The 25,176-nt window shown below is 36.1% G+C and overlaps 4 protein-coding genes across 15 annotated transcripts; 2 read left to right on the forward strand and 2 right to left on the reverse strand.

Moving 5' to 3' along the window:
• Positions 1-380: 380 nt before the first annotated feature.
• On the reverse strand, positions 381-12,383 carry LOC127945841 (TBC1 domain family member 24-like). 12 transcript variants are annotated; one of them, XR_008150959.1, is made up of 7 exons: positions 9,281-10,330; positions 8,024-8,182; positions 6,147-6,210; positions 5,037-5,132; positions 3,436-3,679; positions 1,705-2,617; positions 381-1,418 (listed from the first exon to the last, which is right to left on the reverse strand). XR_008150959.1 is itself a non-coding variant. In XM_052541937.1 (7 exons), exons 2-7 carry the CDS (start codon positions 10,258-10,260, stop codon positions 2,463-2,465), a joined length of 1,698 nt encoding a protein of 565 aa, XP_052397897.1. In that variant the 5' UTR covers positions 10,261-10,330; positions 12,305-12,383; the 3' UTR covers positions 381-2,462. The 12 variants fall into 12 exon arrangements, 1 of the variants encoding a protein (XP_052397897.1); XR_008150958.1 differs by having other exon boundaries at positions 1,686-2,617; XR_008150957.1 differs by having other exon boundaries at positions 1,667-2,617.
• Positions 12,384-15,619: 3,236 nt separating this feature from the next.
• LOC127945850 (myeloid-associated differentiation marker-like protein 2) lies at positions 15,620-16,959 on the forward strand. The gene has a single exon (XM_052541950.1). It carries the CDS (start codon positions 15,785-15,787, stop codon positions 16,652-16,654), a length of 870 nt encoding a protein of 289 aa, XP_052397910.1. The 5' UTR covers positions 15,620-15,784; the 3' UTR covers positions 16,655-16,959.
• A 1,111-nt stretch (positions 16,960-18,070) lies between these two features.
• Positions 18,071-19,086, forward strand: LOC127945852 (myeloid-associated differentiation marker-like protein 2). The gene has a single exon (XM_052541953.1). It carries the CDS (start codon positions 18,105-18,107, stop codon positions 18,954-18,956), a length of 852 nt encoding a protein of 283 aa, XP_052397913.1. The 5' UTR covers positions 18,071-18,104; the 3' UTR covers positions 18,957-19,086.
• Positions 19,087-19,225: 139 nt separating this feature from the next.
• Positions 19,226-24,028, reverse strand: mss51 (MSS51 mitochondrial translational activator). The gene is made up of 6 exons (XM_052541944.1): positions 23,859-24,028; positions 22,222-22,365; positions 22,017-22,141; positions 20,688-21,251; positions 20,120-20,210; positions 19,226-20,035 (listed from the first exon to the last, which is right to left on the reverse strand). The coding sequence occupies exons 1-6, from the start codon at positions 23,873-23,875 to the stop codon at positions 19,837-19,839; spliced, it is 1,140 nt and encodes a 379-aa protein (XP_052397904.1). The 5' UTR covers positions 23,876-24,028; the 3' UTR covers positions 19,226-19,836.
• Positions 24,029-25,176: the final 1,148 nt, after the last annotated feature.

Raw genomic sequence — 25,176 nt, forward strand, 5'->3', positions numbered from 1 at the left:
TTATTTCAAGTGTCAGTTTCTGCATGCCTGGTGAACACATGTTGTTCAGGACACATGATGGAAGATCAATTAGTCTGCTCTCATTTAGCCAAAGGGAGAATCTGCATAATAAGGTCAATATATAATGAGATCAGAAGAGATCTGTGAAAATATAATTTGCATTCACAGGGACAGTATTGCTGGTCATTTCTGAATGTAATTCACTTTATATTAATACTGCCCTCAAATCTATTCATATCAAATAACACATTTTAGAGTTAAGCAACAGAAATTGCATATTCACTATTCACTTTTAAAGCCATATAACGACTGAGTTGCATAAAATACAAAAACATCAAATAATATGAATAAAATAAACACAAAAGACAACAACAACAAAATGTTTTAATGACACCTTGCACAGTTTTTATTCTTCATCACTTGAATCTCCAATTCAAAGATATGACACAAATCAGCTGAAGATATCCTTACTGATATGTAGAAACTGAAAACAAACAATATATTACTGACATTAATTCAAAGATGAGTTACTAATATTCGACAACTAAAAATATGTTCAGTAAGTGCAAAAGGAAAAAGATAACTCATAAAAAATAATACTTCCCACTTAAAATAGTGCTGATAATACAAATCAAGCAAAGAGCATTGAATGATTAACAAGAAGCTGGATCTCTAGTGCATTTTACATCGCAATTCAATCTGCATACATTAACCGTTCATGTTTAGCAAAAGAAAAACTTTTGCATTTATGCGTTTTTTTGTTTTTTTTTGGACTGAGTGATATGATCATATGATCAAAATCATTCAATTTCAATTAAGATAGAGTGCATTTAACATAGAAAATGTTGTTCCAAGACAAGATGACTTTCTTTATTACATGCACAAAAAAACACAACTTTTCAGGATTTTTCAGGATCTGTTTTCATTATTATTATTTTGTTTAAATCTAACTTTAATGGTGTTTTTTTTTTGTTCATTTAGCAGCTTGACCGCTCTGACCACTCGACTTTCACTGCAAAATCTCTCTGTTTGTGTCACACTATAGAAAAAAAGTCATATACGTCGTTTGGAACAACGAGAGGACAATGAGTCCGTGATGACAGGATGTTGATTTCTGATTTAAAAGAACACTGGAATGCCATTGAAAGTCGCTAAATGCCCCAAAAGTGTTTCTGTTTCCACTGGAGGTTTATGAAGAGCTCGTGTTTTCCCATCCTCTGTGTGTCGAGAACCTGGAAAATATATTTTTCCCAGTTGGCACAAAGCTGCATAGAGGAACTATGGAAGCCCATTTCTGCCAATGAACCAAAAAAATAAAGTTATTTGTGACTTTTTCTTGCAACTCTGACATTTATTCTCCGAATTGTATCATAAAAACTATCAATTGCAAGATACAAAGTCAGAAATCGGAAAACAAACTCCCCATTCCGAAACAAACTCCCCATTCCGATACAAACTCCCCATTCCGATACAAACTCCCCATTCCGATACAAACTCCCCATTCGGAAACAAACTCCCCATTCCGATACAAACTCCCCATTCCGATACAAACTCCCCATTCCGATACAAACTCCCCATTCGGAAACAAACTCCCCATTCCGATACAAACTCCCCATTCCGATACAAACTCCCCATTCGGAAACAAACTCCCCATTCCGATACAAACTCCCCATTCCGATACAAACTCCCCATTCCGATACAAACTCCCCATTCCGATACAAACTCCCCATTCGGAAACAAACTCTCCATTCTGATACAAAAAAAAAAAAAAATTACCAACCAAAAGAAATCAAAATTTTCTCTGAAGTTTGAGTTATCTTGCAATTCTGACATTATAACACAATTGTGAGTTTATATCATTCAACTGTGAGATAAAAGTCAAGCTTTTTTTATTTTGTATGCAGTGGTAGAAACAGGCTTCCAGAGAGAACAGAGAAAACTCGCTGGGTAAATCCATAAATACATTTTCATCCCAAAATGAAAAGAAACAAATTATATTTTGTATAAAAAAATAAAACATTTTGATGACCCTCACCACGTTCTTGTGACTGTAATTAGAAAACAGTGATATATCGGTGTGTTCCGCACCAGAAAAGACAGTGACAGATTTCTAACACCTTGCTGGAATCACGTCGATAAATATGGTTTTGATTTAACATGAAAGTCTCCTCATTTCTTGTAGATATTTAATCATTACTGCAGAAAATGCAAAAAGCGGTTTTGACGAAACTGACAGAATCCTTCAATACTAAACTTCATTTCCTGAATCAGAACAGCTTTCCACCGATAAGAAAACAATCAAAACAAACCTCGAGATATGTTTTAAATCGATAAATATACACAATAAACGTGAGATCTTCACAGGAGTTTAGGTCGGATCTTTTAGTGCACTGGAGGAGCAGCACATCATGAAGGGACGTCTATCTTACAGCCACAGCATCTGCAGTCGTGGAGAGCTGCTCTTATGAAGCCATGGCATCTCTGAAGCCCCACACCTCCAGAAGAGCGACCTGGAAGCTCTCGGCACACAGCGGTGGGTTGTCGAAGGTCAGGCAGCGCTCGGTTCGGCCGTGGTTCAGCTCCGAGTCGATGTACAGAGCGTTTCCTTCACCTCCTCCTTCACAAACAACACCATGCATCTCATTAGCAAGATCAAATCTGACGTCTTCCTTTCTGTACTACACCAAAGAAGCACTGAAAAAATCTTGACTAACTGAGATATCATTTCATAGCCCTAGCTGAAATGTAATTAGCCTTGGTTCACTGAAAAAATGGTTCTTTTATCCAATTAAAAACATTTTGGATAATGATTCACATCTTTATTTTTAACCTGAGCCAATGAAAAATAAACAAGTTATTTATTTTTAATTGGATCAAGTTAAAAAACAAGTTATGCACTTATTTTGCATGCACTCAAATAAAAAAAATAAAATAAAAATAAATAAATAAATAAAAAATAAAATAAATTAAAATACAAATAAATAAATAAATAAAATAAATAAAAATAAATAAATAAAAATAAATAAATAAAATAAAATTTAATATTAATATAAGATTTTTTTTGTTGTATTCCAATATAATATGCATATAAAATGGGCCACGTGGAAAAACTTATATTTATTTTGCTAATGAAATCTAATTTAGACATGCAATTAAAATATAAAACAACACCCTCATATAAAACTCTGATGACAGTGTTTTTAAGAAACCTGATTGTCAAATATAAAGCACATTAATTCATTTTGCTGGTTAATTTTACATGAGCAACAGAATTCTATTGATCATATTGTAATTATTATCTTTTTTGAATGTGAATATTAAAATGCACCTTTTATTATCTGCGTAAAAAAAAAAAACCTCCCTGTGTTTGATTTCAAGTGAAGAGAAAAAAGTACTAAAAGAATCAGATGTGTGTGAAATGAGCGTCTCACTCACCGATAATGATGGAGTCGGCGTTTCCCGCCATGAACATGGAGGTGTTGGTTGAGTTTAGGTTGAAGTGTCGTGTGGAGAGGAAGGGTGACAGCTGAGACGCGTCTGCTGTGGGCTCCTCTAGAGACTGAGCTGCATCATCGTTGTTATTAGCACAGTTCTGTTCATCGTCTGCGGACTGAGCCGTGTTCACCAGCTCCGGGTGTTTGATAACCACCCACTCATAACGCTCCATCTCCGGCTTCATCTGAAACAAACACACAGCATTTATCAGCTCTCCATTGATGTCTGGTTTGTTAGGATCAGACTATATTTGTCTGAGATGCAACTATTTGACAATCAGGAATCTGAGGGTGCAAAAAAATCTAAATACTGAGAAAATCATCTTTAAAGTTGTTCAGATGAATTCTTAGCAATGCATATTACTAATCAATAATTAAGTTTTGATATATTTACGGTAGGAGATTTACACAATATTTTAATGGAATGTCATCTTTACTTAATACCCTAATGATTTATGGCATAAAAGAAAAATCTATAATCTTGACCCATACAATGCATCTTTGGTTATTGCTACAAATACACCTCAGAGACTTCAGACTGCTTTTGTGCTTCAGGGTCACAGATGATTCGTTTTCTAAGAGTCTGATGAGAACACGTCATAAATGAACAGCAATTCAGAAGCTCTTAACAAAACAATTAATCTTGTTTCATTAAAATTATAGAAAAAATAAAGTACTCTGTTTTATTTATTTGTTTATAATAAACACTAATAATTTAGTTATCATTTATAATAATTAATATGTTATTATATCCATTAATTATTATTATTATTTTATTGATTCTTACATTATAATTAATATGCATATATTAATTCATGTAAATGTATGCATTTATATAAAAATGTATTATATATTACATTATATATTGTTATATTTTTGTTAATATAAACAAATTTATAAATATATTTACAAATAAATATATGCATATATTCATTTATGTAAACATTTGTGCATTTTTTTATACAAAAATGTTATTATAATAATTACTACATTAATTATTTCATTATATACACATATATCATTTGTTTATATAAACATACATTTATAAATATATTTACAAATAAATATTTATATTTCTATTTAGATTTAGATTTACTTTCTATTCATATATATGAACCGTTTAATTTTTATGTATAATTATATTTAAATTTAATCCCTTCAAATAAAAACACTTTTCTTCCAAAATCAAGTCATCTGAGCTGCGATCCACATTGATTTGATAACTCTTTAAATTTACAGTAAGTCTATGATTAATCTGTGTCCTTAATATTCCTACAAAGGAATTCTAAGAGCTATATCTTGACCAAAGAGCTCTAAAACTTTCTTCTGAGAGTATAACAGGATGAGACGATGATGGATAATACTCAAGAAAATACCGCCCCCTAGTGGATCATACATGTAAACAATTATTCAAGATTAAGGATTTGACTCTCAATACCTTAAATTGATTACTTATGTCCTATATTATTATTATTATTATTATTATTATTATGCACCTATATTATTTATTATTTGCAAATAAATGTCTTGAAAAGAACATACTCTGAAGACGAAACACTCTCCGGTGCCAAAGAAGCTGGACTTGTTCCCGCCCCTCTTCCGCTCCTCCCAATCAGTGGACAGGAAGGCTCCACACACCTGGAATATGATTGGATGAGAGGCGCGTCAATCACACACTGACTGAGATCTTGAACAACTTCCCTGAATCCAAGTTTGCTTACTATCAATCCTATGTAATATGCAAGAATGAGGTATGTTGTATATATATACACACACATTTAAATAAATAAAACTGAAATGCCTTCATGACAGCTCGCCAAAATAAAAGTCTGGTTTTAATTGAGGAAACTGTGACAGAAATATATTACTATTGTACGGTACAATGTCTCAAGGTAACACTAATACTACTGCTAACAATAAAAATAATTTTTATGGATTAATCCGCAATTTTTCTTCCATGTGTTAATTTTAACCGCAGTTTGTTTAATTTTCATTTGATTAGAAGATTGATTCAACTTTCTATGATCCCAAAACACTGAATTTCTGGAAAAAAAACATTACATATTAAGTATTATTAGATAAACATTTTATTCTAAATAAATTATTCAATTATGAATTCAATTAATCAGACACTCTTTTTAATTACAAAATTGTATTAAATAATTAAAATGGAGTCTAGAAAAATAAAAAAGGAAAACAAAATAGAAATAAATAAATATGCATTTCAGAGTGCCCTAAAAATTATATTTTTTAGTTTCATGATTTTAGAACACTCTTTGATTACTAAAATTTTTTATGCAGTCTAGAAAGATGAAAAGAAAAATTAAAACCCATAAAAAATGCTAAATAATTAAATTGGGCTTCTGGATTGACCTGAACTGACTCTATTAGCGCTTCCATATTTAAGGATTGTTGCATACAAACGGATAGAAGTGCATTAATTGACTAATTTAGTTTCAAATAGATTTTTCCCCCTCCTTAAACATGCATAAATTAAACCACCCTCAGTCTAACAAAGATCTCCTTCTCAGAAGAAGCGTCTGCATAAAACACCTGCGTTTGAGCGAAACGAATGAATGTAAATCTCAACATATCTACCCAACAGAAGGACAGAAGGAGAGAGAACGCGAGCGAGAGACAGGGTTCAGGTACCTCTCCGTCTGTAGTCCTGATGAGCATCAGTGTCGGCTCGTATCCCTCACAATGAGAATAAAACCTGAATAAAACAACACACACCAGATTTAAAACAAGCTCACTTCAACTGAATATTAACCATTACTCACGATGACTTCTTGAAGCATATACTTGAGCATAAAGACTAGCTTTCTGTAAAATAAATGTCATCACAGTAATCTAATGCAATGAGATCTGAAGTGTTTTATGGCTGTTCAGGTGTGTGTTTGCACCTGTTGAGGCTGCAGCCCTGTGTGTGTGTGTGTGTGTGTGTGTGTGTGTGGGTACGTGTGTGTGTACGTGTGCGTTTGTGTGTGGGTGCGTGCGTGCGCTTATGTGTGTGTGTGTGTATATGTGTTTGTGTGTGCATGCGTATGCTTATGTGTGTTTGTGTTTGTATGTGTGTGTGTTTGTATGTGTGTGCGTGCGCTTATGTGTGTGTGTGCGTGTGTGTGTGTATATGGGTGTTTGTGTGTGTAAGCTTATGTGTGTGTGTCTGCACCTGTTGAGGCTGCAGCCGTGTGTGTATGCGTGTGTGAGTGTGTATGTGCGTGCTCGCGTATGCTTTTGTGTGTGTATTCGTGTATGTGTGTGCATGTGAGTGCGTGTGTGTGTATGCGTGTACATGTGTGTGTTTGTATGTGTGTGTGTGTGTATGTGTATGCGTGTGTGTGTATCTGTGTGCATGCGTATGCATGTGTGCATGTGTGTATGTGTGTGTGTGCGTGCGTGTGTGTATCTGCGTGTTTGTGTGTGTAGCTGCATGTACCTGTTGAGGCTGAATCCATGTGTGTGTGTGTGTGTATCTGCATGTGTGTGTGTGTGTGTGTACCTGTTGAGGCTGAATCCATGTGTGTGTGTGTGTGTGTGTGTACCTGTTGAGGCTGCAGCCGTGTGTGTATGCGTGTGTGAGTGTGTATGTGCGTGCTCGCGTATGCTTTTGTGTGTGTGTATTCGTGTATGTGTGTGCGCATGTGAGTGCGTGTGTGTGTATGCGTGTACATGTGTGTGTTTGTATGTGTGTGTGTGCATGTGTGTGTTTGTATTTGTGTGTGTATGTGTATGCATGTGTGTGTATCTGTGTGCATGCATATGCATGTGTGTGTATCTGTGTGCATGCATATGCATGTGTGCATGTAAATGGTAAATGGACTGCATTTATATAGCGCTTTCAACAGACCACATGGCCATCCAAAGCGCTTTACAAGTTGCCTCACATTCACCCATTCACACACTCATTCAAACACCGACGGCGGTGTCAGCCATGCAAGGCGCCATCCAGCTCGTCGGGAGCAGCTGGGGTTAGGTGTCTTGCTCAAGGACACCTCGACACTTGGTCAGGTGGAGCCGGGGATCGAACCACCAACCTTTCGGTTTGTAGACAACCTACATGAACCACTGAGCCACTGCCGCCCACATATGCTCATATGCATGTGTGCATGTGTGTATGTGTGTGTGTGCGTGCGTGTATCTGCGTGTTTGTGTGTGTATCTGCATGTGTGTGTGTGCGCGTGTACCTGTTGAGGCTGAATCCATGTGTGTGTGTGTGTATCTGCATGTGTGTGTGTGCGCGTGTACCTGTTGAGGCTGAATCCATGTGTGTGTGTGTGTGTACCTGTTGAGGCTGCATCCGTGTGTGTGTGTGTGTGTGTGCGTGCATGCGTGCATGCGCGTGTGTATCTGTGTGTGTGTGTGTGTGTACCTGTTGAGGCTGCATCCGTGTGTGTGTGTGTGTGTGTGTGTGTGTGTAGCTGTTGAGGCTGCATCCGTGTGTGTGTGTGTATCTGTGTGTGTGTGTGTGTGTGTGTGTGTGTGCGTGCATGCGCGTGTGTATCTGTGTGTGTGTGTGTGTGTACCTGTTGAGGCTGCATCCGTGTGTGGATGTGGTGAAGAGCAGCTGCGGCTGACATAAAGCGAAACGCTCCGGGATCCAGGACCAGATATCTCTGATCTCTTTCGCGCTGACGATCTCCGAGCTGAAATTATCAGCGTTCACTGCTAACTGCACATTTTGTCTAAAGAGATAAAGAAAGGAACATGCATGACAATAATGCATATTTCACTGTGCATCAACAGAAATAAATGGCTCAGAAATAGTCTGAAAAACAGAGTGAGTGAGGATGATGATGATGATGAGAGATGAAGATACCCACCTTTTGATAGAGCTAAAGAACAGCACAGAAAGTAGAGAGCAGGAGAAACGGAAAAAATAAAGAAAAGTAAACTGTGACAATGCAAACTAAATGAAGGAACAAAACCAAGAAAAGTGAATAGACATGAATACTTAGTTTAAGATGAACAGACAATGCCATAAATGCCTCAGAAATAAAAACTTCTTTGTAATTTGTTAATAATTAGCATCTTAGAGTCGTGTACATTAAATACTATAAGCATTTGAAACAGTGATGTCACATGACCTCATCACATATTACACAGCCTGTTAAAAGTCTAGGGTTGGTCAAATTAATAAATAAGAGAGTGAGCTTTGGAAGTCAAATTGTATTAACACCAAGGGAGAAGTCAGTGGCTCAAATACAGGAAAATCTATACATTTAAATATAATCATTAAAACCGTTTTCTTTTTGAATGTAGCTTGAATAGTAGTGTAAGTTTTTCGTTTAGGTAGCAGCATCCCACGAGTCTCAGATGTACATTTTGGATTTTTAGATCTGTAGTTTTTTTTGAATACCGTAAATTAATTAAACAGGAGCCGTTTAAAGCCACTTCTATTTCATTTCAAGCACAAAAATATTTTTAATAATTTACTACAGACAAACACAAAAAAACACTTACAGAAACACTGCTTGAGTGATATATATCTAAAATATAAAACTGAAGTGATTTATTTAAATTTAAATTAAAAATAAATCAATGATCCTTAAAATGAATTTAAATACATAGTAAACAAATAAATTAATTATATAATAAATCAAATGAAAAAAATAAAAGCATTTGAATAAAAACACATTTGAATTAAATACACACTAAAAAAATAAATTAAATAATGAAAAATAAATAAAAACCAAAATAAATCACATTGGATTTAAATAAATAACAATCAGACAGTACAGTTTAAGAGTGAGGAGTAGAATAGTAGTAATAGTCATCAATACCTCTTCTGTTTGACGGTGATGCCTTTCTGCTGGAGTGATTTCTCATTGGCCAGCTGCAGCAGCGTGATCTCTTTCCGGCTGAACAGACGGATGGAAAAGGCCTTTTCCAGCAGCTTGTCCGGAGTCACACTTTTCCCGATGTTCTGCACGAACGCCTGGATATCGCTCCTGATCGCCGCCGAGTCCTGTTTGGTTAAAGCCGAGCTTGTTGCAGCGCTGCGCTGCTTGCGGTAGAACTTCAGTATCGCCAGCGCCACGCGGTAAAGGACCTTGTACCCCTCCACCAAATACACATCCATCACACGCGCAGCGAAGCTAAACGGAAGGTCGCCCAGAACCCATCGCTGCCAGTCGGAGTAAACCTCCAGGACGTCTGTCGCGGTGGCCACCATCAGCTTATGCGCGGCCGGGCAGTATTTATGCACGAGGTCGCCGAAGGTCATGCTGGCCGATTGATATGCAAGGAAAGTCTGATCTAATAAACGGCGCCCGGGTTCGTTGCAGGCCAGCATGCGGCTGACGCTCTCGAAGCACTGCGCTTCATCGGCGCTCCAGTGCAGCAGCAGCGCGGTCACCGCCGGTAAAGACGGGCAATACGAGATATCCGGGAACTGTCCTGCGATGCAGGAAAGAACAGCATGAACCGATCCCACAGATTCGGGCTTTAGACTGTAGAATGGCACTGCCACCCCGTCCACGAACTCAGGCAGCTGGGGAGTGGATGAGATACGCTTGCTGTTAGCACTGCCTACGATGTCGCGGTAGACCGCAGCGTCCGGCGTGACGGTGCGACACGGGAGCGCTTTGAGCAGCTGCTGGTAAACGGCCGAGCGCTGGTTGTGATTTTTGGCCCACTGGCCCGAGCGGGCGTGCTGCTTCAGCTCCTTTAAGTCTTTATATTCGATCTTACCGGGATCCGCGTCGCGACTCACATCGCCCATCTGAGACCAGTCCACAAACACGCCACAATCAGCAGCCATGACCTCTGACCTCACGCGACAAACAGCACAAGAGAGGACAGAAAGAAACTAGCCAGTCATATTGCTCCAGCTGTTGAGAGAAGGAAAGAGATTGAATATATTAATATCCAAGAATGCATGAACTCATTAAAAGGAAATAAAAGCATTGCTGAATGCATGAATGTAAAATATAAATGCAATATCAATATGAGCCAATATTAGCAATTATATCAGCAGGTTATATAAAAAATATATATATATAAATATAAATACACATATTAGTAAAAATAACATTTCAACCAGCAAGATGCAGAAAAGTTAAGTTAAATGTCTTTATTTGAATTTAAATACTGTAATAAATGCTCATATGTCAAAGCATACTTTAAATAGAATTTTGTAAATACAAAATATTATTGTACTAGCACCATAAGATAAAAATAATTATTATCTATCAGTATCTGCCTGAACTTTTTTAAATTGGTGCATCCCTAATAAATGCACACACAAATCACAAAAATACACCATTTTATATTTTTATAAAGAATTTCCAAATGGTAAGATAGAAAATCTAGGTTAGACACAAGTGTAAAAAATATTAAGTCATTAAAATATATAAAAAGAGAGACATATGGACATGAAAAAGACCCTCAAAAGGATAACATCCAATTCACTTTCATGTCTTGTGTAAGTCTGTCTGTGTATTCGTGCCTTTCTGAATCAGTTCATCAGAATTTCCCAATTACACTTATTAGATTTCAACCGGAAAAAACAGGAATCTCCGCTTTCCTGACTCTGTTTTCCTCTTCAATTTGTAAGAGTGAGCTCTGTTCTCATGACTTAAGGTCCGAGCTCATCGGACGTCAACAACACGAAAATATCAGGACAAAGCAAAAATACTCAATGGGATTTGCAAATGTAGGGTAATAGAATCAGTGCTCTAGAGGTCAAAGGTCAGGGGCTATAATCCATTTAAACCAGGCCATGCATCTTTTATATTATTATAATAAAATATTGTTATGTTTTAGCAAAAATCACATTAACCTTATCTCTAAAGTCAATGGAAATGTTTAGAGAATTTTTTAAATAATAATAATAATAATAAATAAGATTAAGCTAAAAAATTAAAAATGTAGAAATTGATTCAAATAAAAATTTATTTAAATAAAATAATAATATTTTAATATATTTGATATAAAATAAATAAAAGGTGGCAGTGCACAACCTTTTCTCTGGAGTTAAAGTGTTTAAAAAATATATCTTTATAAGAAGAACAAGATTAAACTAAATAAACAAAAATAAATTTGATTTAGAAATTGATTAAAATAAACTGAATAAAAACAAAATTGTTTAAATAAAAAAAACAATGCAAATAAATAATACATCGAACAGTACAGTGGTATAGGGATAAAGAAAAAATAAGTAACAGAAACTAAATATTTTACACAAATGTTCACGTATTAATTACACGATAATATAATTAACTGTATGACGCCAGTCCCTCACAGACACTGTAAAATCATAATAAATACATTTTGTATTTCTTTTAAAAGGCGTATGAAGCTTCCAAAATCATTGCGTCAAAAACATAGTAAAAACATAAAAAAATGTTTTAGTGTACTAACCACAGCGTATTTTGATAATGATGCACGTCAGCACGGGCACGCGCTGTTCTAATGCTTCTAATGTGGACAAAAACACAACACAGCCAATGATAGAATAAACATTATGACACGCAGGCGTCCCTGGTCCAAACCTACCTGAAGTGTGTCAGACACCGATACAGACACAGCACATTAATATGCATGCAGCAGACGGACAGCTCTGGGGGTTTTCGGTGTTAATAACAGTGTCTTTAATGCACATGAACCAGCGACGCTTCAGATTAAGCTAATGTGAGTAACGTTAGCTCGTGCAGCTAATGTGCTGGCAGTTTAAAGGCGCTCATGCCGATGTCACGCCGTTTAAAAGCCTGAAAAGCAGCACTTCAAGTATAGGAATCACTAAAACATGCGCGGATTTCATAAAATGTAGTAAATTGAATAATAGTTTGAATGAATCGTCTTACCTGATTTGCTGTCGACTGTCTGTCAGGCAGCGCGCATATTTATGATTGTGCGCGCATGCGCAGTGAGCGCTACCGTCACAGAGCACGCTGGGAAGAGACTAGAAAAAAAGTTGTGAATATTTATCCAGTAAATGAGGTTATTAAAAGATTTAAGAAGGATATTGATTTGAAATGTGTCTTTTGTAATTTGAATGATGAAAGTATATGTCATCTTTTTTTTGATTGTATTTGTACTAAATTATTCTGGTATGATTTTAGGATCTTCTTTGAAGAGATTTCAGGAACTGACATTACTTTAGAAGAAAAGAATGTTTTATTTTATTATGATAAGCCTTTAGAAAATAATTTTTTTTCTTATTAATTTGTTTATTATATTAGCGAAATATCACAATCATAAATGTCGATGGTCAAAGAGTACACCTAATTTTTTACAATTTAAATTTGAGTTACGTCAGTATCTTAAAGTGATGGAATGTGTAAGGAACTCCAAAGCAAAAAAGACTATAGATTGTTGTAAAGCCTTGAAACGTTATCCTTTTTAAGGACTTTTGTATACTTATTTTGTAGTTGGAGATATGGATTTGTTTTTAATACCCCTCTGTATATAGTTCTTATTTTTGTTTTTTGTTTGTTGATTTATTTAGTATTTACTTTTTCTTTTTTTTTTCACAATTATTGTCAGGTTGAATATACAGTATTTATATTTTTGCTTTTATTGTTCATTTGTATGTGAATTGTCACTAAATAAAGCATTAAAAAAAAAAAAAAAAAAAGTTGTGAATGTTTTTTTTTTTCATTGCATTGTTTGTAGCATAAGAAAAAAATGAAGGAAAAAAATGTATTCTATGTCCTTTGTAGAGGACGCCAAGACTAAGTTAGAACAAAAAAACACACACTTTTATTAATTTAACTACACTTAATAGACACGAAAAGGTATGTATCGGCAAAAACTATGTTTTATATTTTAATTCACAAATCAGTTTTTAGGTTTCAGGCTATTTTTGGCCAAACTTTGTACAATGATGATTCTAAACTATACATTTTGTATTCCCATTCTATACAATGGGGCAAACCTATCTATCTATCTGGAATAACTTTGGACACAACTGCTTTATTTCTGCTATATCCAGTTTTCTATATTACTATTTGTCTATTAATAATTACCAGTCTTTTCCAGAATTACCCGAATCGTCTCTGTTTTTCTTTCTTCTTAAGCAGAAAATGGAAAAGGTCATCGTGCATCAGCTGACCTGTTTACAGTTTTATGGTCATCTCACTGGCCAGAGGCCTGAGCTGGTAATAGACAACGCCCGGTCTTGTGCACAACATCCACCAGACACATGACAGTCATTAAGATAACTCAAAGCTGCACAGAGACCGTTCTTGCCTTCCTAGAGTTTATAGACTCATGCACCTTTAAATACAGACAAGCCACAAAGAATAACAGCCCACCGTTTACAATGATGCACTAAAAGCACTTAATCAAACAGTATGTCATGCAAATGTGGTAAATAGGTAAGATACATGTATGCAGTTATTCCTAGTAATTTAATCCAGCACATATGATGCATTATGATTATGCATGGCTAATGAGGACTACAGACAATTGCTCCAGTCTAGAATAACTAATGATTAATATGTAAAAGGGATAGTTCTTCCAGAAATTAACATTTTGTCATCATGTGTCATCAGTAAGTTATTTTGAAGAATATGGGCGACTAAAGAATTCCTGATAGACATTGACTTCCATATTAGGAAAAAAATATATATGTAAGTCAATGGCTACCAGCAACTGTTTAGTTAACAACAATATCTTCTCAACAGAAGAAAATTAAACTCATGTTTGGAACAACATGAGGGTGAGTAAATGATAACAGAATTTCATTTTGAAAATCAACTTGAAAATATGCACAAATTCAATGATCTCTTTGGCTGCAAACATACAGTATGTAGCTGCTGTTATTCAGTACATTCACTAGGAGGCAGATGTCAGATTTGAGGCTCCAACAGACATCAGCTGATATATTGAGTGGAAATTACCATATTAACATATAAATATAAACACAAATTTAGTTTCTTTGGAGCAACTCCGCACATGGTCACACAAGTGTTCATGCTTGCATTAGCAAGAACAATCTCATGCTGTTAGATTATCAGTATTTCATAGCCATATTCAGTGTTTAAAATAGAAATGATTGTGATGTATGGAGAGATGATACAAGAGCTGACATGATCAGAAGTCATCGACCTTGCAAAAAACAAACTAAAACATGTCTCGAGAGTCCAAATGCATTCCCTGTGTGTTGAAGAATATTAAAGAATACAGGTTAAATAACCTTATAATTCAAGCAATTAAAGAAAAAATACCAGTGTATGAGTTTTTATGTTTTTATATTCATTGCACAAGCAATGCACTTTTCTGAATATTAATAGGCCTGCATGCACGAGCACAAATGTGCTATTAATTTTAGACAACAGTGCATGAATGAATTGGTTTTTCAATGAATCAAGGGAGCCAGTGATTCAGATGGACACGTTCCCTTCGTCCCAGTGTGCACAATATTCAGCCTATCTGCCCTAAATAGTATTGAAACTCACTAATATATCATAGAATATAGGATGGATATTATGCACATTGGGACGCAGACTTGTTAAGATTCTTATTGAATCAGCTGTTTTGAACAAATCGTTTTAATTGAACGGTTCAATAACTCGTTTATCAAAACTGGCGGTTTTATTGTCATCATTATTTATCAATGTCAGGCCTAAACTAGCAGAGGTTTCAGCACAAAAGCACATTTAGTAAAAATAGTGTTTGATTATTATCAATATTGACCAGAATTCCACTATTTCAGGCTCATGAAGTGGAAAACAAGCTTATAAATAATAGTTTGTTTAATAAAGTGAATTTTTCATTAAATTTTAAATTGGTCAAATTTTGTAACCCCCCTGAACTGAATCAATATAGAACTAAATTGAGCTAAATTTATGAAACTGAAGCCATAGTTAAAACTAAACTGAGTTGACAGTGACACTATTGTTTTCTGTAGAGCTGCTTTATAACTGAATAAATGATGATCTTTGCAACATTGACAGTTATTGAACTGAACTGAAACAACATAAACTGAGCCGGATACTGACACTTGTCTTCTGTAAAGCTGTTTTATAGCTGAATTTAATTATTTGAATGTTTAATAATCAATGCACTATATGCTGAACTGAATTTAACTGAGCTGAATACTGACACTATTGTCTTCTGTACAGCTGATTGATTAACGTTGTATACAGCACTGTGTATCAATGTGGCTTTAGATAACCGATGGTCGTTAGGCCCGAGGTGGAGCGTTGTGGTGTGACGGTTGCAGCGTCTTTTGCATGTTATGAGGTTTTATCTTCTTCTGAAAGGATCTCATTTCCATAACGCCTTGAGACCTCTTGAAGCACCGCTCCAAGCTTGGTATCCCTTGAGCTCATTTCAAAATGGAAAAGCCCAAGTTCTCTCTTTCCACCCTGAAGAGCACCCGGAGTGCCCTGCACATGCTGCAGATCGTGATGTGCGCGGTGACGTTTGCGGTGAGCTGCGTCTGGGATCGGCCGTTTCACACCTACTGGATCTACTGCATGCTGGTGTGGGGTCTGTGTCCCATCATCTCGCTGGTCATCACCATAGTGGAGGTGTTCCTCATCCACAAGCTGATCCTGGTGTTCTGCATGGACTGGGACGACTTCACGACCGGGATGGCCATGATGGCGTCGCTCTGCACGTTCTCCTGCACGGTGATTTTCGCCAACTTCTACATCTGCCAGAAGTGCATCTGGGGCTGGATGGTCACCATCCTCTCGGCCGTGTGTTGCGTGCTTTACTGCGTGGAGACGTTCAGGGACAAATGTGATGCGACACGCTCTGCGACGTACGTTTCTGTGCTTCCAGGCTTCATTAAGATTCTCGAGGCCTTCGTTGCATGCATCATCCTCATATCCCTGATCGGTTACATGGGTCAGCCGGCTCTGCTGTGGTGCATCGTGGCCTATGCGGTTCCTTTGCCTCTAACCCTCCTGACCATCATCGTCAACATCTTGACCAAGTTAAAGAACTGTCTGCCCTTCAGCATTGATCGTTTCACCATGCTGTTGCTGTTAATATCAGTGCTGCTTTACATCTCTGCCGCTATCCTCTGGCCCATCTACAGCTTCAGAGGAAACCCGCGGCCCCAAGACTGTCCGGGAAACAGCTGTATATGGAGCATCCAGTTTGTTGTGACCTTCATGACCTACGTTAACCTCGGCCTGTACGTGGCTGACCTGGTCTTGACCTGCTTGGGTATCTGTGGATTCAAACGCTCTCAATAGCATCAGAACTTAAAAACAAAGGTTGCAAAAGGGTTAAAGAACCATTTCTGATTCACCAAGGAACTTCCAGAAAACAGTTCTTCAAAGAACACTTTTCTCTTAAAGTGAAGAACATTTTAATAATCTAGAACCTTTTGTTTTTCACAGTAAAGGTTTAAAAGATGGTGAATGTTTTCCGTCAATGCCAATTTCAAGATACTGTTCACTGTTATTATTGTTTCTATATAGTTACTGGAAATGTTTATGTATTTTTTATTTCAGTTCCATAAAAAGCTTGATTGTTGAAAATAAATGGTTTTATTTAATATTGGTGTGTGTGTGTGTGTGTATAGTATTATAACTAATGGGATGTTTGTATAATTTGTTGTTTAATTTTAACATCTGGCAAAAGGACTACCAATGAAAACTAGTCTTTGGGCTAATTTGGGTACTTTTACATTCATGAATGTTGATTAATGTACACTGTCCCTTTTTTATAATTTGAAAAAAATAAATAAATAAATGTATCGAATCAGTCAAAAGTAACAATAAAGACATTTCTAATGTTACAAAATACTTTTTCTCAACTGATGATAATCAAAAATGTTTCTTGAGCAGTGAATGATCACATTATTCTGATTTCTGAAGATCATGTGACACTGAAGACTGGAGGAATGATGCTGAAAATACAGCGGAGCATCACAGGAATAAATTACATTTCAAAATATATTCAAATATTAAACTGTTCTTTGAAATTATAATAATATTTCACAATATTACAGATTTCATAGTATTCATTAAACACATAAATGCAGCTTGGTGAGCAGAAGAGACTTTCTTACTGAGAAAACCTTACCTACTCTGAACGAAACATATATTATATATGATGTAAGAAACTATAATCTGCTCCGACCCAGATTCCACTCCACTATAGATGTCTGATCATGCTAATTTCCCACAATGCATCAATTTTTATAGAGAAGAACGCTAACAGTAATGTGCACCAATTGTAGAACGGAAATGAATGTGAGACACCAAGAACCATCTCAGACAATTAAAACTCCATTAACACACAGACCTTCATTTACATGAAGTATAACTGTGTAAAAGGATGTTCCAGTTCATTCTGAATCCAAAGTGCTAGAAATACTGTCAATGCATACTGTAATAAAAGTCATTCTTCATCAAGATCTTCGACGTCCTCATCATCTGGACCTTTTTTAATATTCTGAGCATCACCTCTCTCTTCCTCTTCAGTCTTTTTGAAAATGTTCATACTTTCGTTCACTCGCTAAACTCACTTTTAATTGTCGTCGGGGAGGTTTCACAATAGAGATCTAGAAGTAGTCAGACTGAGAGTTTATGGTGTGTGCACAGCCTTTATTGTCAGTGTAAAATGTAAATCGTGCAGTGTGAAGTAACGGTGCACATGAGCACGGCTCACACTTCTCCAGCATCAGACGAAGACAAGATGTTGCTCGGACTGAGTCTCTCCCACATTTTCCGGATCCTGGAGATCGTGTTCTGTGCGTTGGCACTGATCATCCCGATGTTTCGTGGCGCCATGTACAGTCCCTACGGGATCTGGTGTGAGTTTGTGTGGGTGTTCGGCCTCGTCGTGGCTGTGGTGATCTTGGTATTGGAGAAGTGCCTGGTGGATAAACTGGTGGAGACCTTTGTGCTGAAGCACTCCTGGGCTGATCTCTCCTGTGGACTGAGTCTTCTGTCGTCTCTCATGCTGTTGTCTGCGTGTCTCATCTACTGCACTGTGTTCGTGTGCTCCATATGCATCGCAGACATCTTCTGCGCCATCTTCTCTATCCTGGCGTTCGGTGTGTATGTGGTCGACGCCGTGATGTTGAAACTCAAGTGTCCTGAAGGCTATCTGTCCAGCGTACGAGGCATCCTGCGCTTCAGCCAGGCGTTTGTGGCCTGCCTCATCTTTACCGCGGTACACAGCTACTTCTTAGGGGTGGAAAGCCAGTTCAGGCCTGGAGGTTTGATCTGGTGCATTCTGGTTTATGTGGTGTGTTTCATTCCGACTGTGGTGGTGATCCCGTTACACCTGCAGAAGTGCGTGGATCTGCTGCGATTCTGCGGCCTCGATAAGATGGAGCTGGTGCTTGATGTAGTCTCCGTGGCTCTGTACATCTCTGCTGCCATCCTCTGGCCTCTGTTTGGGTATAAACACTATAATAGAGACACGTACCTCATTTACCGCATTCATGACCTGAACCTGGTCACAGTCCTGACGTATGTCAACCTGGGGCTTTACGTCGCAGACCTCATTTGGACTTTGATTGTAATTTGTAAAAAACGGTAGACGTAGATTCAGGGCGTTCTACAATGTAAAGAAATGTCTTTGGGGAAAGGGTGTTTTTTTTTTTTTTTGTAACTAATCATTTAAGGATTTAAAGGGGTTAAAATGAATGAAGAAAAAGCTTAATAGGAAAAAAAACTAGGATTGATTGTTATAAATGTAACTAATAAAGATAATATTTTAAATATGTACACATTCGCAAGTCTATTTGACATCTGATGGGAAATGTCTTATCGCATTATATGCATATTAGCGGAAATAATTTAAACTAATTTTATTATTTAATGTCAAGGTATGTATTTATTCACACATGATCACACGTCACATTTAGTTATGAATTACACGAATTGCATAAATTATAGCTTCAATTCAAAATAGCTCAAGGGAATTTTTATAAAATTGCATATTACTGTGGGTCATTTAACATTTCTATAGCAAAACAGTTGTCGAATATTAAATATTTCACACACACACACACACACACTTAATAAAAATTTTAAAATGAATCCTAAATTAATATTCAGACTGTATACACACAGTTTCCAGAAACAGATTTCCAGAATAAAAATAAAAAAAACTCTCAAATATTTGAAGCTCCTGATAGTTGCAAACGGTTTTACAATTTTTGCAAATAAATGTAGTTGTGTTTGAACTGTACTATCATTTGTATGCTAAGCTGAGTTTATCTTTAAACACACGTTGATTTATCAGTATATTTGCATGATTTTGCATAATCGTTGAAGCACTTAAGGGAGATAGAATCAATGAGGTATAAAACAGCTAAATGCAGACAAAGACATATTAAATATATAAATTCATTAATCCCATATTTTCACATCACATTTATTTATTTATTTAAATGTGCATTGAAAAATGTCCAGCATTAGTTCTGTTCTTCCTCCTCTTTCACCTCCAGCAGTCCCCGGAAAGAAACATAGTGAGAGTTGGCATAAATGAGTGCTTTGTTAGGGCTTTTTGGCAGTTGTTCGGGTTTCAGAGAGCTGAAGGGGTTTGAGCCGGTGTCCTTCACATCCATCTCCAGCTCCATAAACACATGAAGAGTACTCTGCAGCTCCTCATTGCTGAGAGGAAGACAGACAGACAGATAGTTATTCTCACATGTGCTGTTCTGTGTCTCATGTGTCAACTCCATATGTATGACATACTTGATCATAGTGAATAAAGTGGGGATATTATAATCTCGTAGCAGCAGGAGTGTCGCCAACCAATCCTGATTCACTTCCTGTCCCTCAAACTCTGCAAATAAAGTTCAGAATCAATGAGAGCTCATACATTTAAAATGGTGAATCAGAAGAATCAGTGCTTTTAGTTTTATTACGAATCCCGGTTTGATGCTGTTACCCAGTCCTGCTCTGATTATACTAAATCTTGTACAATTATATATAAGAGGACACTTTAAGTACACGACCGTTCAAACGTTTTGAAAGTGTCAACACTGATAGAATGTTGAGCAGCAAATCAGAATATTAGAATGATTTCTGAAGATCATGTGACACTGAAGACTGGAGGAATGATGCTGGAAATTCACATTTGTATCATAGAAATAAATTACAGTTTGAAATATATTCACATAGAAGACCGTTTTTTAATTGTATAAAAATATTTACTGTTTTTATTGTATTTTTGATTAATTAAGTGCAGCCTTGTTAAGCATAAAAAAAAATTCCAAACTTTAAACTCGGGTATGAATGTTTTACTCTGGGTTGTTTGTACCTGGATGAAATCCAACCACTAGATTAGGTTTGGCTGCTTCTCCTTTCTCCACAACTTCCTCCCAGAACTGATGGTACAGGCCCTTGTAAGCGCTGATGTACACTTTTCCCCGGGGTCCGAACGCTCTCAGCGGGGGCCTCATGATGGGCCCCTGGACCACCTCGGGCCCCACCATCACCACTTCTAGCCCCTGGTTCCCCGGGAACATGCGGCCGAGCTCGTCCATGTCTGTGGTTCTGGCTCCCAGGGTCTCGTTGTGAGTGGCTCCCACCACGTGAATGGTGAGCGGCCGTGAGTACGGGTCCAGGTTAAACATCCTCACTCCCATGCCGATCGTAAGAGGCCGGGAGAGAAACTCACTGCACACTCGCCACACAGACTCACGGAGCTCCGTTTCCTCCGGCCGCGGCCTGCAGGCATTGGTCCAGAGCTCTGTCATGTTTTGTCCAGACAGGATGGGCTCCAGACGAGACGTCAGATCTCCCTGCATGGACAACCAATCTTTCCAACAGCTGACTTTGTTCGCGGGACGAGACCATGCCTCCGTAGGGAAAGGGAGATCTCCTATGTATAATTATATTTACATAAACATATATATATAAATTCTGCTGTTCAAAGGTTTGGGACCAGGAAGTAGCTTTTTTTTAAAGAAGTTAAGTCACATTTCTCCAGGATTCTGAACACCATTTACTTAAAATAGAAACCTTATGTAACAATAGACACTACAGTTCCAAAGTTTGAGGTCAAAAATAATAATAATAAAAATATTATTAAAAAATATTATTATTAAAATAATAATAATAATAAATATATATATATATATATATATATATATATATATATATATATATATATATATATATATATATATATATATATATATATATATATTATTCAGCAAGGATGCATTAAATTGATTAAAATTAATAGTAAAGACTTATATTGTTAGAAAAGATTTCTATTTTAATTAAAGCTGTTTTATGTACTTTCTATTCATCAAAGAATCCTGAAAAAAGTATCACAGGTTTCCAACACTGATAATAGATTGGCCTGTTCTTGACATTTACTGGAGTAATGATGCTAAAAAATTCAGCTTTGCATCAAATAAATAAATTATATTTTAAAGTATATTAAAAAAGAAAACTGATGTTTTAAATTACCATAATATTTCACAATTTTACTGTCTGTTTTTTTTCTGTATTCTGTGATCCAATGCCTTGATGAGCATAATAAACTTTTGAGTGGTATGTATATGTGCATGTGTTGAATAGTAGAAACTGTGCTAAAAACTCTGTCATGATTGCCCAACAACATCCTCCTCATCCTCACCTTTATAAAGGAGCCACTCGACGTGTCTGTCCACCGCCGCCATGCGTAGTTTATCGCAGTAGAGTTTATGTTGAGGCCAGTCTTTCTTCTGACACTCTTTACTGCAGTAATACACATTCAGACAGCTGTAGAAGACAGAAGAGATGTTACAGATGTGAGATACAGCATTTCTTCTGATCTCAACTGAATCATCCCGTCATCGTACCGTGTGCATCTCTTCAGCGAGTCTGCGACCTGTGACGGGAGTCTCTCACACCGCGCACATATTTTAAACGATTCCTCCATTTTCTCAAACATCTCCTTCACCGAGCGGAACGTAAGAGGCTTATCGGCCTTACTGTCCGAAACACTGAAGAAGAGAGAGAGAGAGAGAGAGAGAGAGAGAGAGAGAGGAAAAATAATAATAACTGTGCTTAGACTATTCTGATAGAGAGAGAGAGAAAAATACTGAAATGCATTTTAAATATATGTTTTGCATAGTTAGGAGAGCAAAATATCTTCTTCTTTTGCTGCTCAATTTTAGGGCGGTATGCTTTTTTTTTTTGGAAAGCAATTTTTATGGTTTAATTTAGTAAGGATGCATTAGATTGATAAGAAGTGAGGGTTGTACATGTATAATGTTACAAACTATTTTCTTTTAAATAAATGCTGTTTTTTCTATTCTATTATAACTTTCTATTCATAAAAGAATCCTGAAAACAAATGCATCACTGTTTCCACCCAAGTATGAAGCAGCACAGCTGTTTTCAACAGTGATAATAATCAGAAATGTTTCTTGAGCAGTAAATCATCATATTTTCATGATTTCTGAAGATCATGTGACACTGGAGGAATGATGCTGAAAATACAGCGGAGCATCACACTAATTACACTTTAACAGAGATTCACATAGAAAACAGCTATTTTAAATAGCAATACATTTCATTATGTTTTTGCATTTTTCATACATTTTTGATCAAATAAATCCAGCCTTTTTTCAAAACTTACACACCCCAGACTTTTGTCATTAATATAGTACTTTTGGCATCTTGCTATCTATAATAATCTTGAATAATGGACACGTTGTGTAAAATAAAAATAAATAAAAAAACATAATGCAATACTATGCAATATTAAATAAAATATGACAAATATAACATTAAATACAGGTTGCAGTAAAAAAGATAAATGAGTTTTGTTTGTGCTGTTAAATATCTTATGGTTAATTACCTTAACCATAATCTTTGCCATTGGAAAGTACTTTACTAAAAGCACTGCTAGTGTTATTGCAAAAAAGAGCAATACTAAAAATGACAAGAGAATGAAGCACTGTGAAAAACAGTTACTCTTGGGTGTTAATGTGGTTAACAGCAGATTGTCCTGTACTTGATTTAATGACTAATCAATAACTGGAAGCCTTCCTGAGGCTGGAGTGAATGAACAGAAGCACAGACAGCTGCTGGGATATTTATATCCCCTCCCAAAATACAGCATGGAGTGAGACAGCTGGGACAACACACACAGCTTAAAACAACGGCTCACTGCTGAATATGAGCTTCATGCATTTCAACACAGACCCATAAATAAATAAATAAATAGGAAATAAAATTAAACTCTAAACTCAGGAGCCATTTCAATAAATAAATAAATAAATAAATAAATAAATAAATAAATAAATAAATAAATAAATAATATCTTAAGGTTCAGCCATGTCTGCTTGCTTACTAAAAATCTTTAAAAGTGCACATGTGCACGTAAACAAAAAGACTCCAGATTTGATCACGTGGTCTTATCTCTCTTATAGTAAAGCGTGCACTTGTTTTACAGTGAAGTAAGAGCGCGTGAGTCAGAAACAGGTCTTACCTGTTGGAGCAGTTCATTGTTTTGAGGTCACTCGTTCGCTGATGCGGTGAGACTGAACGGGTGTCTTCCGGCGGTGGGGGGTGAGGCGCGTGTTTTATAGCTACGCGCGGCCGTGCGGGGGTTTTCTCGAGGCTTCTGCGCGAGACGATTCTCGGGTGTCCACATGTCCACGGGGAGATCAGCAACTTCTGACCAGTGTTGTTTACAAAAACGGAGACGTCCTTTAATAATCACATGGACCATTCTCAAAAAAAAAAAAAAAAAAGCAAAGAAAATAAAAATATTATATATACTGTATGTAACATTTTCATTTACATTTATGTTTTATTTATATCTTTTAATTCTATTTAGACTGCTTATTGTTTGTATTTTGACTTATGACTTATATATATATTATAATAAATGTAATAAAACTTCATTAATCCAACACTATAAATAAATAAACATTTGTTTGTTTTTTGTTGTGTATGCAAGTAGTTCTATGAATTTGGCAGCAATGAATTATATATATATAACATTTGCTTATATAAATGTATGTTTTAGCTTTAGAAGGCTTCTTCCGTATCAAATAAATAATAATCCCTGAAGTGAAACTAAAACATACAGATCTGGCACAAGTTTTGAATCAGGAATCAAAATATACCTTTTGGTTTAGAAAAAAAAACGGAATGATTATGAAGATTTATATAATATAATATAATATAATATAATATAATATAATATAATATAATATAATATAATATAATATAATATAATATAATATAATATAATATAATGTTTTAAAGAGCGAATAAAGAAGATGTCATGGCAGATCTCGGCTCCAGGGGGCGCTTAATGTTCACTACATTGTGACGCAAACAACTGTTATAGATGAAACATTTATTTCTAAAATAATATATATTTTTTTTTTTTAAGGTTTGACTGATGTCATCCATGTAGTGATTTAATTGGGATCATAATCTCAGTCTTTGTTAGTTGGTCTCCACTTTATGATTGATAGTGTGTAGGCTATATCCTCTCTATCCTTTCATGATTTGCATTAAAATATATTTGGGATTTTATAAACTCAACGTGTTTCATTAGAAAATAAACTATTATCCATTCACCAGCTTCTGGATGTATGTCTGTTAGGGAAGGTTAGATGTAATTTTAATGGGCCATGATCTAAAACAATGGCTTCATAATATATTTTATTACTGATTACTGAAAATTCAATCATAGCATATGAATTATGTGGCCACAAAATAAAAAATTATATATATATATATATATTTTTTTTTTCAGAGTTGGGTTTCTGCAAATATCTATTTGCTGATTT

Source organism: Carassius gibelio, chromosome A24 (genome assembly GCF_023724105.1).
Source record: "Carassius gibelio isolate Cgi1373 ecotype wild population from Czech Republic chromosome A24, carGib1.2-hapl.c, whole genome shotgun sequence".
Classification (NCBI taxonomy): domain Eukaryota; kingdom Metazoa; phylum Chordata; class Actinopteri; order Cypriniformes; family Cyprinidae; genus Carassius; species Carassius gibelio.